The sequence below is a fragment of the Tyto alba genome, unplaced genomic scaffold, assembly GCF_018691265.1.
Source record: "Tyto alba isolate M040663 unplaced genomic scaffold, T.alba_DEE_v4.0 Super-Scaffold_26, whole genome shotgun sequence".
NCBI lineage: Eukaryota > Metazoa > Chordata > Aves > Strigiformes > Tytonidae > Tyto > Tyto alba.
Window position 1 is genome coordinate 2,059,964 of NW_024881300.1, and position 20,061 is coordinate 2,080,024.

The following is a 20,061-nucleotide window of genomic DNA, read 5'->3' on the forward strand; positions in this document are numbered from 1 at the left end:
AGCAGCACTAACGTCACAGGTCCCTTTGGACACCTGCTGCCTCCTGGCACGGACTCGGGTTACCCAGGTCATAACATAACCCCAACATGGAAGTCACAGCTGAGCCCTCCAGAAGCCCCATGGTGGCCTTTCAGTTTTAAACCGAAGCACTCCTCTAGAATTGCCTACAATGAGCTTTAAAAACATGCTGGCATAGCCAGACCTGCAGGTAAGCATGCAGCAAGATCCTCTAGAGATCTCAAGAAGGCTGAAGACAGTTGGGATTTGTGCAACTGATGGGCCTTTGCAAATCCCTGTGGGGAAACTATTAGCTAGAAGTATCCCTGGAGATTTTTTTCTTGATATTTGCTTTACACTTTTACAAAAAATAAAAAAAGGCTGTTACCTGCCTATCTTTAAGAGACCAATGCTTTCTCTCTAACGTACAAACATCTTGCACCCTGCACAGTGATAGCTAAAACCATGGTGAGCCTTGATCCAAAACATCTTTGGGGCTGGTTTTTATAAGCAGGGTGAGAAGGACTGGTGTCCTGTAGGATCTGCAAAGTTTATTCCAGGGCTCATCATTCTCCCTCCCAGTGCCTTGCTGTATGTTTGATACCACTGAAAGAGCCTCCAAACCCTCCAGCAGTATTCCTCAACTCCACCACATATATACTACATTATACATGCATTTTGCTATTTTAACTGTGGAAAAAAAGTCAGAGGTGTAAACAAGACTACTTTGTTCTTAAAAATATGTGTAAGTCCTGATGTTAAAGACAGATACTTTAGTTTAGGGCTTTCACTGCTACAGCTGTGCACACATCTTATGATCTGATAGGGAGAAGGAAAAATTATCAACTATCTATTAGAAGACTCGTTCCACAAAAGTGGGGCTAATCCAGTAAGAAAGTGCTATGTTCCCATTTTGAGCATCTCACATGGATAGAAAAGAGATTATTTTGTATAAGATAGAAGTATCTACCTGAACTTCTGCTTTAACTTAAAGAGATTTAGGAAAACATAGGAGGAAACCGAAGCTCACAAGCTGAGATAAATGTTCAATTTCAGAAAAAGCATCACCTTTTTCTTCAGTATGCACTTCTGTTTACTTCTATTTCTCTGAGATGGGAATCTTGTAATGTTGCATACTCAGTGATTAATAGTTCTTCCCTGTATTTTGGGAGATCCTTATCTTCAGTAGTCCAGTAGATCATGACAGAGAAGTAACAAGCTATAGTAAAAGCACAGCAGGGTAAGACTGAGAAGGTAAAAGTCTTATTTATGTACCGCTTTACCTTACATGCTGAGTTGTCATTGCTCTCTTGCTGATATTATCCAAACACTTAAAAATTCCAGAACAGAAAAAAAGATTATTTTAAAGGTAACATTAAAGGCTTAAAAAAAGAATTAAAAAAAAAAAAAAAATCAATCTCAGTGATTTAAATAATCTATTCTTCACAGAATTCAGGCACTACAAGTCTTGTGTTTGGTGTGTGAGTATGCAGGAAAAACACAAGGAAGGTAAGTGAAACATCACAGCAATACTGGAGATATCAGAAGGAAAGCCAAAACTAAAGGAACTATATGTTTAGTTCTTTACTACGAACTCAAGAAGAAAACATTTCAGACTATAGCATGCCTTTTACATTTCCACTAGCTTTAAGCTTGTCTAAATTAAGGATTTAAAAAAGAACCCCTAACAATGATGCTCCTATATACTCAATACAATCAAATTTAAATAGGGACTACAACAGACACCAGAAACCCCACAATACCCTCAACTGCCTACCTCATTAACTGTTTATCTACTTTAATTAACTTATGTCAGTTTCCCCTCCCATCTTTAAGTAGCCAAAATATTGACTGATTGGGAAATGATTTTCAAACAGGCCAATCAAAGGGTGAAGAGGCATTGCAGACATATATATAAATCTTCCATCCACTCTGAAGCTCTTTCTTCTTGGGTAAAACTTCCTTCTGATGACGTAGCCAGTAAGTATCTTCTTGTTACACGACGTATGCTCTTTTTTAAGAGGATTTAAAGAATAAGTTTTAGTCCTGATTTCAGTTGGGATAGAGATAATTTTTATTTTTCCTTCTCAGTAGCCAGAATAGTGCTGTTTTGGATTCAGTATGGGTTTGATATAAGAATGTTGATAATGTACTGATGTTTTTAGTCGTTGCTAAGAAATCAAGCATTTTTCAATTCCCATGTCCTGATAGTGCCCAGGTACACAAGAAGCTGGGAGGGAGCATAGCCAAAGAAATGGACCTAATTTGGCCAATGGAATATTCTATGTCATACAACGTCATGCTCAGTGTATAGATGAGGGTTGTTCGGGAAGCTCACTCTCTTTCTTTTCCAGGATTGTGGTTTTGGGATTTTCACTTCTCTGGGACTGTCAGCCAGGAACAGGCTGGGCATCGGTCGGCAGGTGGTGAGCAATCATATTGTGCATTATTGGTTTATATGTCCTATTATTACTATTATTATTATAATTATAATTTTATTTCAATTATTAAATTATTTTCTTCAACCTATGAGTCCCCTTACATTTATTCATCCAATTCTCTCCCCCGTTACCAGGGGTGGGGGAGGGTGAGCGAGTGGCTGTGTGGTAGTTGGCTGCCGGCTGGGTTTAAACTATGACGCTCAGGTACTCATGTTTACATGTAGCACAGGCGATTTTTTATACTTAAGGCTCTTTCTATTTTGTAGCAATATTGGTTCATTTTAAAAAACAAACAAGTAGCTTAAAAGAGGGGTGGGGAGGTTGCCTGTTTATAGATTTATATTCAGTTATGACTTTAAAATGTAAGTTCTCTAATGTACTTAAAGCAGGAGAAAAGATCATTTACCTATATATTATTATTATATCCTTCAGATGGACATGTTAAGATTTTCTACCAATTACTGAGCTCCTAGCAAAATTTTCCCTAGTTATATCAGTACTGGAGTCCCTTGTACTTATAACACTGAATTTCTGTGCTAAAACTACTTCTGGTTTAGGGCTGGATTGAACTTCATTGAGGAGAAATATGTGAGAGTGCAAAAGTCAATGGCAGCAAGCTTGGCATTAAAGCGAAAGGATTTCTGCTAACTCATGCTACATTGTCGGCTGTTTGTTCCCAATCGGGCTGGCAAATGCCTCATACCCTAATCTGTGTATAGGAAAATCCATGCAATATTTAAAACATGAAGAGCAGCTTGCACCCTTTGCCTGCTGTAGCAATTAATCTGCTTTGATTTTCCTGCATCTGCCTGCAGATTAGACGCTGTTTTGCCATCTAGAAAGTGTATGTGTGTTTCCCGGGCTGCTGCAATGGATGCTTGATTCTGCTTGTTATTGCTCTGTTAGTATTTCAAGGCTCTTGCCTCCTGCTAACCTAAGTTGGGTGTAACGAGTCTCCTGGGGATTTAGAAAGGGCAGTGAAGTGGGTTAGCATGTGCAAGAGCCTTTTTAAGTAGCTGCTTGTGGGTTACAGAGGCCAAAGAGAACTCTCGAGGAGCATCGCTGCTAACTGGCCCTGCTCCTCGGACAGCTGTGCCTGGCTCTGCAGGGCAGAAGTCCCAAGTCTTTAGGCAAAGAAGATGCAGGGCACTTTCTCTCCAAGGGGCTGCTAGCAGATGGCAACAAAGCTTTCCTCCTGGTTTTTCTCTTAGCAACCTGTAAGTATTATCATTTGGTAAGTGCTAATTGAATAACTTCTGTAAGTGTTCCTTACCTCTTTTGGGATGCTCTACTGCTGGGAGGTGGCTTCTTTGCTCCCCCCTGCAGAAGCCAGCCAGCTCAAATGAGCGGGGTTTTCTGGTGAAAAGCAACCTGCTTTTTGGCTCCTGTGAATGAAGCAGCCTCGAGCGGGCGACCTGCCTCCTGCCCTACCTGAGCAGCTTTCGCTCGCGGCCTCATTGCTCCTCTCCCATAGTAACAGCGATGGGTGGCACTCCAGGCCTCGCCCTGCTATAAAAAACAAACAAACAAACAAACAAAACCTCCGTATTTATTAAAAAAAAAAAAAAAAAAAAACCCAAACCAAAACAAAAAACAAACAACAAAAACCAGAGAAGCAGAAGTCCTCTCGGCCCTGGGGGAGGTGCCTGCGGCGCCCCGCTGAGGCAGGGGCAGGGCTGCGGAGCGAAGGGGCTGGGCCTGCCGCGCTTGCTGCCGCCGCAGCCCGCTGGGTAAGAGCTGAGGAAGGGGCGGGCTCCACTAGGCCGCGGGGAAGCCGGGGCCTCGCGTAGCGAGCCGGCGGCGCGGGCAGGCGCCTCCGCCGGGCGCGGCTCTACGAGCGGCCGGGGCGGAGGGAGGCGGCCAGGCCGCGCCGTGGCGGCAGGCGGGGAAAGGGGAGATCGGGTTCCCCCGGGGAACTGTGCCGGGGCTGGCGGCCGATCCGAGAGGGAGCGGGTGTGCGGGGCGTGGGCCTTCCCCCGCCGGCAGGGCGAGGAGGAGCCCGAAGCCCGTTAGCAGGTTTGAATCGAGTTCAGGCCAGTGGGCGCCGGAAATAATTATAAAAAAGAAAAAGCAGGCGCATGTCTGCGTGTTTCCTTGTCGTGCTTTGGATGATAGCTTGTTCAGGGGTTTGCTGGTGTGAGCTGTAATTAAAAGGCCCTGCTCATAGTTTGTATTTAAAAATAGAGTGAAACTGGTTTAAGACACAGTGGTTTCCTGTGTTTCCCTCAGTTTTCCTTTTCTCCCCAGTATATGTTGAGAGAAAGGTCTAGGTTAAAACCAAAATACATCTGAAGAAAGGAAAAGTGAAACTAAATATACTTCCTGAAAGTCAATTGAATTGGGGAAATTAGAGATGAAACTTCATCTGTATGTACTTAACCACATGCTTCTCCTCGGTGGGCAGATGGTAATGAGAGGAGATGGCTGGGGTCGCAGGTCTGTGGTCTGAGATGCTACCTGGGTTCAAGAGGAAGAGTAAAGTTAGATTTGCCATTCTTTATCCTGTTTGCTTCCAAAGTTTAACTCTTTAATTTGGTATTTTTTCACACTAAACTTTTGTAACGCTTAAGATCATTTTGTTTTGCCACTGAGGAAATGGAACGGCTTGGGGGGATGTTTAAATGATACGCTGAGGGATTTCCTGTCTCTTGCAGTAATTTTGATTAACTTACTTTGCTTAAATGAGTGCCATAGTTTTGAATAGATTGCTGGCTGGCTGATTTCTGATTAGTGAACCTAACTTCTTCCTTGTGTGCTTTGTACTGTGCACTGGACTGTGTAGCAGCCTTGTTAGCTTTGTGCGGAGTATGCTCATGTTAGTCTGCCTTTATCCATGCAAAGCACGATGCTTTGTATTACTTTCTTTAACATCAAGCACGAGTTAGCATTGACCATGGATGCAAGAAAGTATCTTCTCACTTTGGATTAATCACTGTTTTTCCAGTAGGGAAAGCTAGGTCTAAGGGTTTGCAGTGGCCCAGCAGAGAGCTGTAATGCTGAGCACAGGAAAGGGGTTTTAATTGCAGGCTGGTGTTAAACCCCTTGCCAGGGTCTCTTCAGCTGAAGGGGCTCTCCCAGCATCATACGGGGCTTGGTGGAAGAGATGTGAGGGTTAGCTATTAGTAAATAGGAGAAGGAGCTGCTCTGCTCTGCCTCAAAGCTGCCTTTGCTTGCAGCTCCCCATTTTCCGTACTTTGACCTCTCAGATAAATACTACCATAATCAGATGAAAAGATTTCTGTGCCACTTAATTTGTATGGCTTGTGGTATGTTCTCTTTTGTGATGGAGAGATTTGTATTTAAGTGTTTACACCTGTAAAGTGAGCAGAGCATTCAGTGGTCTGTGAAGAGCACAAGCAGCAGCTAGCTCCTCTTTACTTTCTATGTAAATAGCATGAAGGGTCATTGAACCAGTGAGCCTTCTGATTTCCAAATAGCCTCATTCAGGATAGCTCTCATTTTCCTCATTGGTGTATGATTCTGTAAAACATTTCTCTCGTTAAACAGGTAAACAGGAGGTTAAACAGGAGAAATGTTTAGTTTTTTTTAAAAAAGCTTTGTCTAGTTATATACATGTATGATTGGAGTGACATTGTTTCTTCTCCCGTACTGTTCTCCAGATTGTGAATCAATCCGAGAATGAACAAATGTAAGAAGCCTTATGTTGACCAAACTATAAACCTTGAAAAGTTCAGTCCTGAAATTCTTTCTGAAACTGAGAAGCTGTTTGCAAAGAAGTTTACTTACACTAAGCCAGTGAGTGATGAATGGCAGCTACCAGATCCCAGTGATGCCTTTACATGCGATCACAAGGAATTCAACTCACTCCTGGCTCTGAAGGACTCAATGAATGAAGTGAAGAATCAACTGAGTGATAAGAACCTGGATGAATGGCATCAGCACACCTCGTTTACCAATAAAGCGGGGAAAATAATTCCTCATGTGAAGAAATCTATGAATGCTGAGCTGTGTACCCAGGCGTGGTGCAAGTTTCATGAGATCCTGTGCAGTTTTCCTCTTCTTCCTGAAGAAGCTCTTCAGGATGGAGAACTGAATTCTGTCCACCTCTGTGAAGCACCTGGAGCTTTTATAGCCAGCCTCAACCACTACTTGAAATCCCACCATATCCCTTGTGACTGGAATTGGGTAGCTAATACTTTAAACCCGTATCATGAAGCAAATGACACCCTTACGATGATCATGGATGACCGTCTTATAGCAAATACATTGCCTTGGTGGTACTTTGGCCCAGATAACACCGGCGATGTGATGACATTAAAACATCTAACAGGGCTTCAAAACTTTGTAAGTAACATGGCCACGGTTCACTTAGTAACTGCTGATGGCAGCTTTGATTGCCAGGGAAATCCTGGAGAACAGGAGGCTCTTGTCTCACCCCTTCTTTACTGTGAAACAGTCACTGCTTTAATGATCCTGAGCACTGGAGGATCCTTTGTTTTGAAGATGTTCACTCTGTTTGAACACTGTTCTACCAATCTGCTCTTTCTGCTAAACTGCTCTTTTGAGGAGGTCCATGTCTTTAAGCCAGCCACTAGCAAAGCCGGAAACTCAGAGGCCTATGTGATTTGTCTTCGTTATATGGGCAGAGAAAGCATTCATCTGCTGCTTTCTAAGATGATACAGAACTTTGGAACAGAAATGGTCAACAAAGCGCTTTTTCCCCAGCATATGCTACCAGAATCTTTTCTTAAAACACATGAGGAGTGTTGCATGTTCTTCCACAAGTGCCAGGTAGAGACTATCTCTGAGAACATCCATCTCTTTGAGCGTATGGAAGAAGCAGAGCAGATGAAACTGAACAAGTTAAGAGATTGTGCAGTAGAGTTCTTCGTGCAAAGACTTCATATGAAACCCATTGCCAGAAATAACTGGCTTGTCAAGAAATCTCAGACTGGTTGCAGCATGAATGCAAAATGGTTTGGGCAAAGAAACAAATATTTTAGTACATACAACGAAAGGAAGATGCTGGAAACCCTTACATGGAATGATAAAGTGGCAAAGGGCTATTTTAATCACTGGGCTGAAGAACATAGTTTAAATAATGCTGGTAAAATGTGCATCCTGGAAGGATTGTCTTGTAACCTCGAGTGTAGCTTGTGGTACATTTTGGAAGGAAAAAGACTACCAGTGGTAAAATGTTCTCCGTTTTGTGATGGTCAAGTCTTGGAAAATCTTAATGAAGCTATGAACGAGTTGGTGCAGGGGAGGCTGAAAAGCAGACAAATGCCGCAGACTTGTCACTCGTGTGAAGTTCTTCCTGGGGAGCTGATACTGGCAGAAGTGTCTGATCTTTCCCGGTGTCATCAGGAGGTCCTAAATGAAGGATGCAGTGACCAATTCAAGTGCCTTGTGGTGGACTTTCCATTCCTCTGTGATACTGAAAGCCAACCCAGTATGGAAATAAAGGTCCTGGACTCGGCCACACTGGTGACTTTCAGCTTCTCTTCGCTTTATGATGGAGAACCAAAGTACCAGCAGCAGCTTTTGGAGTGTGTTCTGCATTCGTTGAATCAGCTTACGATGGGAGATGCGCTGATTTTGCCCATTCTCTCTTGCTTTACACGCTTCACAGCTGGCCTGGTCTTTATACTGCACTGCTGTTTCAGATGCATCACATTTGCTTGTCCTACCTCCCATGAGCCTTTAAGGACTAGTGCTGCTTTGCTGTGCATTGGTTACCGAGGCCTCCCAAATCCAGTTGTTGAGTATCTGCAGCATCTGAACAAGCTAATGAGCTCTCTCCTAGACACGGACTCTCCCCAGCAGGTTTTGCAGTTTGTGCCTATGGAAGTTCTCCTCCAGGGCAAACTGCTGGACTTCTTGTGGGATTTAAACACAGCCATTGCAAAGAGACAACTCCATTTGATTGTGCAAGCTAAGCAGTAGCAAAGGACTAGCAGTATTGCACTTTAGAATAATTCTAGAATTGGGCAAGTTGCTGCTGCTAGACCTTGTTTCACAGGCAGGTAGAAGGTGTTAAAAGCATTGTTAATGTGAAGGTAATGTTACTGTAAAACCTTGATGTGACATTGTTACTGTTGGGAGGGTGCTTTGAGCTATCAATCCCACTTGCACCATATTGGCCTGTCCTACAGTAGCCCCAGGCTTCAATCTTGGGCACGGGGAAACTTGGGAGGGCCAGTGACTGAAGTGGAGAAACTGCCTCTCTGTCACAGTGCTCTGAGCGAATTTCTGACTCAGAAACTCACACCTGGCTCAGAACTGTGGCCTTTGATGAGAGGTGGTATGGTGGTTTATACCTGTTGCATCAGGCCAGATGACGGGGGGACCCTGTTGTGTGACATTAGCCCTCTTCTGCAGAGCAAAATGTGGAAGTTTTGACACACCAGTGTATTTTTCCAGCGTTGGTAGAAGCAGAAATGTGAGGTTTGGGCCAGAATGCTCAGCAGTGTGCAAGCCTGATGTAAGACTTGAGGGATGAGTGTCTTGTGAGCAAGTAGCTGTCTCACAAAGGCTGGGTTAAAAATGACTGCCTGTAGGCAGTAGCAGAAGTGTCCAGGGAAAGATGCTCTTTGGTTTTAATTTTCTTTATGTGAAGAGCAGCAGGCTGTATGGTTTTTGACAGGCTATTGTATGGTTTTGTCTCCCCATCAATGAATGGGCTCTTACAATGTTATTTTTAAGTGGCTTACGGGCCCTCCTTAAAATAGTTTGAGACTCCTGAGTGAAAGCAAAGACTTGTATCTGTCTATTGCAGCAGCTATTAATGAGGAACTGCAAATGTTTTTCAGGCTAAAAATGTGATTGTGCACAGATTTGTGTATCAAGAAATGCTTTGGGTACCACTGTGGGAGCATTAAGTTGGAGAAGTATGTGATAACTTTCTTTGGGAAGGTATGATTAAGATTTCAGTTGGTTCCCCCCTAAGGATAAAAATAATGAAATTGGTAACTGACTGTTCCTTTAAGGGAGTAAAATTTTATTTTCTGTATTGCTCCCTTGAGAGCTAAATTTTGAGGCCTAAGTTGTGTGTATTAATGTTTAGTTTTAAGTTTGTAGTACACATGGAAAAACCTGCTCAGAGGGAGAAATGTTTAAGGGAAAAATGGCTTTGCTGTCAGTACGTGCAGGATCTTGCAGAAAAAGGTCAAAAGAGTGGCGTTAGTAAGAAGGAAAACCTAGTCTCCTGATGAATTACCAGTCACCTTCTGGAAGCACTTCTAATTATGTGATACGGGAGCTTGAAGGGTAATTGATTACTGGTAAGGGATTAAAAGTCCTGCTGAAAAACTGTTTTGTCTGGAGGTGCTGCACATTTAATAGGCTTTCTTGCCACGTTGATCGGGGCAGAGTTTAATGCATTTAACAGTTCATTTTTTACTTAAAAACTTGATAGGTGAATGAGTTGGTGGCTCAGGTCTGACTAAATCATAACATTTTCTAAAAATCTTGCTTTGTATACTTGCATGTAAATAGAAGCTGCATAACAAAAGGTGGGATTGGTCATTGTCCATTTTAATTTATTTATATGAACTTGCTCTTTTTGCTGTGAGCTGAGTCATGCTTCCTTTCTCAGACCAGGAAGGAAGGGAACAGAGGCTACAGATTGGGAGATATACGCAGTAATAGCTTCTCCTGTAAATCATTTTTGAACCTGTAAACTCAAGAGTGCAAGCAGTGCCACAGATGAATTTCACGGGGGAATAAAAAAGAAACACTGAAAACCAGAATAAAGAAGGGGGGAGGAAGAACTGTAGAAGAACAGATGATGAAAGAGTATCAAAGATCACCTGTAGAAGTCATCTTTATCTGAAACAAAAAGCAAGATAAAGGTATTGGCCAACCAAAGACACCCCTATACCTCTGCCACTGCTTCAGAGGTGATTAATGCTTCTGAAACTCCCACTGAGCTGAAGCATTTGAAAAGATGTCTCTCAGAGCAGTGGTAAATGAGACACTTCAAGTGCATGGGTGTACTTACACTCTGATATTCTGCCATGGAGGCATGAGTAGCCAGAAGCACCTCATCTAGTAGGTACTGAAATAACTTTGGGTCAGTCTAATATTTTTAAATTGTTGTTTTATAGATAAAGTAAAATCCTGACGTGACTGACAGACTGTGAGAGAAAATTAATTTAGTTTTTCAAGCTTTCCTTGGTCTGTTCTGTACATCTGACAAACTGTAGACTTCCTAGAGATTCTTCCCATCCCATCATTCCCCATATCATCAGTCAATCTCCTTTTTTTTTTTTTTGTCATAAATTTTTAGGAGAAGACATCTTAGGTGGTCACAGAGCTTCAGGGGAGTTAGGACTATGTACTTCAAGATACACTAGACTGAGCTAGTAGGGAAGCATAATCCCTCTGTTTTTGGAAGTATCCCCCCCAAAATGTGTTCAAGCCCTCCTGTGGCAAGCCAGATCTATAAACCAAAGGAAATCCAATGTCCTGTGGATCCTGATACCTGATTTGCTCTAACTTTTCTGTTGGCAGACATGGGGAGATGGCAGGAGAAATGCTTTGACAGCAGCTGTTCCTGTTAATAAGAAAGGATGTGGTTTGGAGAATCTTTTTTTTTTTATTATTATTATTGTTGTCTTAATGGCAGGAGTGTCAAAGTTAGGAATGACACTTGTCCTTTTAATTGTGAGAATCCTGCATTGTCCTAGCTGTCTTTAGAACAAAGATTTCTTTGAGAAGTGACACTTAATTTCTGTTGTGACTTTTGGAATATGTAAGAATGCACAGGAAGAATGTATTAACCTTTGTGGAGAGGGTCTGATGACTCCTGCCTTCATCGAGGCTGTCAGTTTTTGGCCAATTTGATTTGATTTTGGGTGACACATGATGAAGTGTCTCAGTATCCTGACTGTTTTTAAGTTTTTTTTTACCTGTTTGAAGATGAACTGGACATTGGTTTTCATAATTAGGAGCTTCAGGTTTCACACAGGGGAAAATAGAGGGGGTGGAGAGAATAAGTTGGTTATGATGTGATCAAAATTCATTCAAACTTGAGGTAAATTTAGTTTTGCAATCCTGCTGTTATGGGCTTCCAATGAAGGACCAGTGTCTAGTCCCAGTGAGTAATTATGAGCTACATTATTTTTCTGAAACTTTTTGGATCTTTTGTTTTAAGCCAACATAACATTTTGAAATCGGTTGCATGAGGGTTGAATGAATTGGCTACTTTGCTAAGTGAAAATGCTGATTATTTTTTTTTTTTAATTGAGTTCCATTAAAGCTAAGAGACTTGCTACTAATTTTAGTAATTTTGTATTATAGTTAAATTCATCTGGATGTGCACAGATTGTATGTGTTCTTGCCACTGACTTTCCAATTAATTACTTTCTACAAAACATAATGAGATTTATAGTATGAAATCTGGTAGTCTATTAAAATGGTACTAATTGATGTCTTTTCATCTTAATTTAAGCTGGATCTATCAAATTACTAATTGTAAAAGTAGAATATGTAGCAGAATTGTATTCTATTAGAAAAACATCTTGGGGTTTAACAGGAAGGGATTAATACTGCCTATGTAGAAAGGAGAAAAGAAAAACCTAACATCAAATCCTCGATTCACTGGAAGGAGGGGTTGACCAGTAAGCTGAAGCCTCAGAGCCTGCTGCTACCATCCCTAAAAACTGTCTTTTGACATCCCTCTAATTTACGGTTGATTTAATTCTTAATGGTGAAGTGGGGGAAATCCTGTGTAACTTGTCTTACCATTTTGGGTGGTATGAAAAGGTGGTGTTTATCGGTACTTGTCCCCGTTTCTCATTTTTAAACAAAAGCCTTTAAATTTCACCTCGTAGCCTTTGAATATCAGTCTCTTTTTTACAACTTTAGTGAGTGAAAACTGACATTAAAATTTCCTTGCCAAAGTCTGCTAGTGGTTTCTCCATCTCGTTCTTGCAACTATTTTTGTGAATGCCACGCTGATATCCTTAGTTCCAGTTCTTTGTGCTCTTCAGTCACTTGACAGAGGGATCAAATGGAGCTGTTTACGCCAGAAAAGCGCTCAGCCTGTGCCTGTTCATTGCTTACTCTTTAGGCAATAATTTGGATTGCCATCGAGCCCTCTCTTGTGACTCCTCGTGAGTCCAGAGCTGATTTCAAGTCTTAAGAATGAAATTTGCTAAAAGAATTAGCCAGTGGCTGTAGACACTTAGGCATGTAACAAGCAGAACCTTTAGGAGACATTGAAATGCAGGAAACTTTTCCACCAGCCAGGAGAGGCTCATGTAACATGCAGCTGATGGGATTTGCTAGCCTTTCCTTGCTAAAAGTCTTTAAAAAAGGCTTTAAGGCACAACCACCTGAACAAACAGTTTGCCAGCTGTGTGCTGCTTTTCTTGTACGCACAGGTATGTTCATGTTTGCACACATGGAAACCCCTAGGATTGTACAGCCGAGAGCTTTTGCTTTGTAACTAATCCATGTGTGCTTTTGTTTTGAAGGATGTATATATTTTTCTAAGTAGATGAAGGGATGCTTTTTTACATGGCTATTGCATATTCTCATTTGGTCTACAAGTGAGTGTTAAAAGACCTTTTTTTTAAAAAAAAAAAAAGGAAAATAAATGTTACTTGGAGAGAAAAAGTATTTTATTTTAGGTTTTAAATGTTATTTCATAGAATCGTAGAATGGTTTGGGTTAGGGGGAGCCTTAAAGCCCATCCAGTGGCACCCCCTGCCCCGGGCAGGGCCCCCTTCCCCCAGCCCAGGGTGCTCCCAGCCCCGTCCAACCTGGCCTTGAACCCTTCCAGGGAGGGGGCAGCCACAGCTGCTCTGGGCACCCTGGGCCAGCGCCTCACCCCCCACACAGGGAAGGATTTCTTCCTTAAGTCTAATATAAATCTACTCTCTTCCAGTTTAAAACCATTACCCCATATCCTATCCCCACCCCCCCTATAAAGGGTCCCTCCCCACCTTTCCTGTCCCCCCTTTAAGCCCTGGGAGGCCGCTCGAAGGGCTCCCCGGAGCCTTCTCTTCTCCAGGCTGAACCCCCCCAACTCTCTCAGCCCGGCCCCCCAGGGGAGCTGCTCCAGCCCCCCCAGCATCTCTGTGGCCTCCTCTGGCCCCGCTCGAGCAGCTCCGGGTCCTTCTGCTGTTGGGGGCCCCCGAGCTGGCCCCAGCACTGCAGGGGGGTCTCCCCAGAGCGGAGCAGAGGGGGAGAATCCCCTCCCTGGCCCTGCTGCCCCCCCTGCTCTGGCTGCAGCCCAGGGCACGGGTGGGTTCTGGGCTGTGAGCGCACGGTGCTGCCTCACGGGCAGTTTTCCCCCCACCAACACTCCCCAGTCCCTCTCCTTGGGGCTGCTCTCCAGCCACCCCTCGCCCAGCCTGGATTTGTGCTGGGGATCGCCCCGACCCCTGGGCACACCTTGCCCTTGGCCTTGAACTCCATGAGGTTTACACAGCCCCCCTCTCCAGCCTGCCCAGGTCCCTCTGGATGCCACCCCTGCCCTCCCGCGTGTCCCCGCACCACACAGCTCGGTGCTGTCGGTGTGTATTGATCCCACTGTCCATTCCACCAACAAAGATGTTAAACAGCTTTGGTCCCAAAACTGACCCCTGAGGAATGCCACTCGTCACTGCTCTGCACTTGGACATCGAGCTGTTGACCGAAGCTCTGAGTGTGACCACCCAGCCAATTCCTTATCCGCTGTGTGGTCCATCCCTCAAATCCACGTCTCTCCAATTTAGACACAAGGATGTCGTACGAGACAGTGTCAAATGCTTTGCACAAGTCCAGGTAAATGACATCAGTTGTTCTTCCCTTGTCCACAGTGCTGTAACCCCCTCAAAGTCCACGAGATTTAAGGCACAATTTGCCCTTGGTGAAGCCATGTCCTTATCTTGGTTCCCAAGCCTTTTGCTTTTATTTTCTCCTTCCTATTCCTGAGGGCATGAAGGCATGAGCGAGCAGCTGCGTGGGGCTCAGTTGCTCTCTGGGCTCAAGCAATGACACGTAGTTTCCAGGAGGATCTGCTCCGTGATCTTGCCAAGCACAGAGGTGAGACTGACTGATCTGTCATTCCCTGGGTCCTCTTTATTTCCCTTTTTAAAAATGAGGGTTATGTTTCCCCTTTTCCAGTCTATGGGAACCTCACCGGACTGCCACAAATTCTCAAATGAGATGGATAGTGGCTTAGCCACTTCATCTGCCAGTTCCCTCAGGACCCGTGGATGCATCTCATCAGGTTCCATGGACCTGTGTGCCTTAGGTTCGAGACCATCTAAGGAACCCAGATCTTCTCCTACAGTGGGCTGTTCTTCATTCTCCCAGTCCCTGCCTTTGCCTTCTGTGACTTGGGCAGTGTGGCTGAAGCATTTGCTGGTGAAGACGGGCAAAAAAAATCATTGAATACCTCAACCTTCTCCATATCCCAGGTAATCAAGTCTCACATTTCCTCCCAGAGCGGGCCCAGGTTTTCCCGTCTTCCTTTTATCACCAAGGTACCTTTAGAAGCTTTTCTTGTTGCCCTGGATCTCCCTGGCCAGATTTAATTCTACCAGGGCTTTGGTCTTCCTAACCGGATCCCTGACTGCTTGGGCAATTTCTCCGTCTTTCTCCCAGGCTCCCTGTCCTTGCTTCCACCCTCTGTAGGCTTCCTTTTTTATGCCTGAGCTGACCCAGGAGCTCCTTGTCCACCCCTGCAGGCCTCCTGGTGTTCTTTCCTGACTCCCTCTTTGTCGGAGTGCATTGCTCCTGAGCTTGGAGGAGGTGATCCTTGAATATCAACCAGCTTTCTTGGGCCCCTCTTCCCTCCAGGGCTTTATCCCAAGCTACTCTGCCAAGCAGATCCCCGAAGAGGCCAAAGTCAGCTCTCCTTAAGTCCAGGGTAGTGAGCTTGCTGTGCGCCCTCCTCGCTGCCCTCAGGGTCTTGAACTCCACCGTTTTGTGGTCACTGCAGCCAAGGCTGCCCTTGAGCTCCACATTTCCCACCAGCCCCTCCTTGTTGGTGAGAACAAGGTCCAGCCTAGCACCTCTCCTCCTTGCCTCCCCTATCGCTTGGAGAAGGAAGTTATCATCAGCTCATTCCAGGGACCTCCTGGATCGCTTATGCCCCGCTGTGTTGTTTCTCCGACAGATGTTGGGGTGGTTGAAGGTACCGCCTGAGGACCAGGGTTTGTGAATGTGAAGCTGCTCCCATCTGTCTGGAGAGGGCCTTACCCGCTTGGTCTTGCTGGTCAGGTGGCCTGTAGCAGACCCCCACTAAAACGGCTCCTGTCCCTGCCCTCCCTTTAATCCTGACCCATAAACTCTCGGTCGGCTCCTCGCCCGTCCCCAGCCAGAGCTCCCTGCTCTCCAGCTGGTCGTGGACATAGAGGGCGACCCCCTTCCTCACCTCCCCTGCCTGTCCTTCCTAAAGAGCCCGTACCCTTCCACTCCAGCACTCCAGGCACAGGAGCCATCCCACCACGTCTCTGTGATGCCGATAAATCGTAGCCCTGGAGGTGTGCGCGCTTCTCTAGCTCCTCGTTTATTCCCCATGCTACACGCATTTGCATAGAGGCATTTAAGCCGGGCCCTGATGAAGCTGACTTTCTGGCTGGAATTCTTTTGTGCGGCTCTTCAGGTGCTCCCCTGCTGCCCTGTGACCCCTCTCCAGGCTCTGGGCATCTCTTGCCGGCACTGGCATCAAACTGGTAGGAGTGGGATGGGTTGATGTTCCTCTCCCCCAGCAACTTTAGTTTAAATCCCTCTTCACCAGCTTGGCAAGCCCGTGGCCGAAGATTCTCCTCTTCTCTGCCAGATGGGCCCCCTCAGCCCCCGGCATACCAGGTTTCTCGAAGAGATTCCCATGGTCTAAGCAGTCACAGCCTTGGCTACATATATGTGTCAATATGGATGTATGCTGTTCTGATGCCTTGATTCCTTTGGAGCTGGTAGGTGTTTTCTGGGGAAATCTGTAAACTAGAAGTGGTGTTGAGTGTATGCTGAAATGCAGGACAGTGTCTCGCTTGATTTTCGTGAAACTCTAGACTGTAAGCATGGGCTGTTAATGTCAAAACGTACCTCAGGGGACGTGAGGACTTTGGAAGTGAATGGTCTTTGAAATGGGGGGGGCTGGGTTGGAAGAGCCTGTTAGGAGGATTGTCAGGTTGCTTTTGGTGGAAATATTGTTTAATGTGGTTTTACTGAATTACAGAGAAATGTAAATGCACAGAATTCTATTCAAACTCATAAACAGTTCTATGAAATATTTGCATTCCTGGCATAACAGTATAAAAACAGTGCCTAAACCCATGAAATGTCATATTAGAAAATACAGGGAAAATGTAGATGTCTTCTTTTTGCTGCTACAGACCTTAAACTGCCTATGTGACTTCTTCAGTCCTTAAAGTCAATTTATATACTACATTATGTTGATTATAAATCTTATATGAATTTTGATAGACCTTAATATGCTAGCGTGCCTGCCAGTTTTTGAATTTAAATAGGCAGTGTTGAAAGCCAAGCCAAATCACTGAGCACAAAGCAAATCAGCTCTCTCCCTGGCTGAACAGATATTTAGCAAACTCCCTTTTACTGTGTTGTGTCAGGTCCTCAGTGGCCCCCAGCAAGACTGGGGGGATCAAATTTTACCTGTAATACGATTTGTACTTGAACTAGTGCACCAGTTAGTGGCCCCTTTTATTAAAACAATATTTTTTCTCCATAGGAAACTTGAACACATCTATTATAGTGCATCTTCATAGTGCTTTACTAAATGAGGATGACTGTTGGTTGTTAAAGAATTCATTTATCTAAATTGGGGGATATCAGGGAGAAGTGACTGTCACTTGCTGGTGAATTGGTTTGTCTAAATTGGGGGTAGCAGGGAGAAGTGGATCAATATTCAAATCTTATTTGTTGCTGAAGCCAGAGATCATTATCTGTATAGCGAAGAGATGAATGGACGAATGCTGCCGGATACAAATGAAGGCTGGTGCAGAGGTACCCCTAGGTCCTAAGTTGTCAGGTACCTGTGCCTCAAAACAATGATCCGGTAGCCAGGAGGTAATGAAACCTCGATTAGACTAAGGAATGAAGGGACTGTGGTGCTGAAGTGCCTTTATTTAAGTCTCTAGTGAGTTAAGGTGATTAAATACTTGCTTTATAATCAGTCGACTGCCCCAGGTTGGCGACGGAGCACAACTCAACGCCGTTGAGTTGAAATGTAGTAAAATCTGTCTTGGGGTCACAACAAAACTCCACCCCGAGGCGGCTGCTGAATAACTACGTGTCCCCTCAAATAACGATGCTCTCCGAGAGACGAGTGTTCAGCAGAAGAGTGTGGGTGTGGGGCAGGACTGCTGCTGCTGGGGGACATCTGGATCACGGGAGCCATCGGAGCAGCCGGCGCTCCCTGCCCTCGTTACTGCAGCAATGCTGATAGGAAGAACCCAGCTAGGTAGCTTGAGGAAACCACGCCGCAGGCTGCTCAGGCAGCATATAGAGCCCTGCGTGGAGCAGATCAGTAGCACAGGCTGCGTTTGGGATTAGTGCGCCGAGGACTGGAGGATTCCTGGCTGGTAGGAACGGTGATGTTCAGCAGTGGAGGCTCGCTGTCGCGTCTGAAAATCAGAGAGCAGCCTTGCATCTCTTAGAACTGGCACTGAGCGTTAGCACAAACTGAAAGGGATCTGACTCCAGCCGGCATATTGGGAGCGAGAAGAGAGCCAGTTCAAAAACTTACCTCGGCTCTGTGGGAACCCTGGAGAGGCTAGTCCTCGACTAGGGTGAGCTTGTACTTTGTGCAATAATACCACAGAAGGCTGGGTGTTTAATAACTGTCAGTACTATGGCCTTACCTATAAATCACAAAGTAATTTATTCCAGGGTGTTAATGAAATTTAGATTTATAGAGAAATACAGTTATGCCTAAGATGCACAGTTAATAACACTGGCACCGAATAAAGCTTAAATTGGCTTTGTTTCCATTATGAAACAGGGCACTATAAGCCCATGAATTTATATTCAGAGATGTGATTTGGCTCTTAATTATGCAACTAGTTTTGGGAAAGTTCTGTACTTAAATACGGCTTTCAGTCTTGGAAACCTCTTCAAAGCTCTGGATATTGTCCAACTTTCAGTTCCTGCACCTTCCGCATGAAGTATCACTGTTTTGTGTGAGAAACCCGAGACCAGAGTCCTCTGGCGTGATCCTGATTGAAAAGCGTGCTCAGTAACTCTAACAGACCTCAGAACAGCTTTGGGCCTAAGCACACGTCGCGGCTGAGAATACCTACTTAGGTTACAACAACCGACTTTACTCACCACGTCACTCTGCAGTTTTGAAGTGACCTGAACAGTTTCCTGAAGGAAACGGTGACAGCAGCAGTCTCAGGAGCATGAGTGGAAGTAATGAAGCAGTAATTAGCAATTAATAAAATGTGGTGAAACTTATACTTTTAATAACTGCTGCACTGGCCTAGAGGTCTGGTGCCGGAGTGAAGTAGTCCCTTGGAAATCTACAGCTCTGAAGCTTAATTATCATAATTTCCTTTAGACACCATCTGCTCTTAGAGCCAACTTGTATATTTATCTTTCCCCCGAAGGTAGATGAGGTTTTAAGGACTCAACTTCTGAGGCTTTTCACAGCAGAGACGAAACTGAAGCCAGGATTCTGATATGGGGACTGAGGTGGCCTTTGTGTCTGATGTATCATGCAGAGACTGAGAGGGCAAGGTTCTGTTAAAACAGCCAGCAGAGTCTCAGAAAGGTGTTCGGATACAGTAGGAACTGGGAGAGACGTGGACAGAAGCTCATCTGTAGTTTGCAGAGGCTTTTTGTCTTGTTTCCAGAGGGAGTAGAGGTTGAGAGTGTGCTGTCTGCGCGCTCTTCTCTTCCCACCTCAAGCCCTTCTGAGCCATGTCTGGAAGATGTCAAGTTCTTGCAGATACTGCGATAATGAAAGGCAAGGATTGCTCAGTAACCCTCCTGACCTGAAGTTACCACTCGATTCCTGACAACAGGCAAACCCCAGAGTCAGAAGCCAATACCTCTCTTCTGAGGAAGAAGGACACCTGTAGTAGCGGTGATGCACAGTGGTGAAGCTGCTTGCTCCTCAGCTCTGCTGCTTTGCTTTGCTTTCCCCGTCAGGGGCTGGTCCAGCCTTGCTGAGCACTATCAGGTCAGCTCATGTCAGAAGCCAAACTACATCACCACTCCTTGCTCTCCTGAAGATGAGCCTGAAAAATGGTCAGATCATGAAAACAAATACCCAAACGCCTGCCTTCACCCCAGTGCCCACCGTGTTAATCAATGATGGTGGGAGCTAGGAGTGAGTCAGGTTAGGTTGAATTATTTTTTTGTTTTCAGCTATCAGAATTCCCTATGGGCTTGAACAGAGCGAAACACTTTTCAGGCAGTGAAGGTGAGAAAATGGGACATGGGAATTTTGCAAGACGTAAGTGCAATTTTAGACGTCACTCGTTTCCACTGAAGGGTTGTATTAAGGATTCAATTTTGTCTTGTGTAAATCAGTTTTAATTAATAGAGCAGATGCACCAACAATGCATCCGGAAATGAAATGGAGGAGAGAAGAAAAGAAGCAGCTGGTGCTAGTGGGTGTAAATATTTGTTTTTTGGAAAGGAAAGCTCTGCAGAAACTTCAGAGATTCCACTTCAAATCCAGAAGCCTATTTCTTTT

At 44.6% G+C, this 20,061-nt stretch overlaps 1 protein-coding gene across 2 annotated transcripts; it reads left to right on the forward strand.

Annotated features, from left to right (window-relative positions):
• Nucleotides 1-4,116: 4,116 nt before the first annotated feature.
• Nucleotides 4,117-13,008, forward strand: CMTR2 (cap methyltransferase 2). Of its 2 annotated transcripts, none has more exons than XM_042797736.1 (2): nt 4,117-4,168; nt 6,059-13,008. In XM_042797736.1, the coding sequence occupies exon 2, from the start codon at nt 6,078-6,080 to the stop codon at nt 8,343-8,345; it is 2,268 nt and encodes a 755-aa protein (XP_042653670.1). In that variant the 5' UTR covers nt 4,117-4,168; nt 6,059-6,077; the 3' UTR covers nt 8,346-13,008. The 2 variants fall into 2 exon arrangements, with proteins under 2 accessions (XP_042653670.1, XP_032843385.2); XM_032987494.2 differs by lacking the exon at nt 4,117-4,168 and adding an exon at nt 4,298-4,454.
• Nucleotides 13,009-20,061: the final 7,053 nt, after the last annotated feature.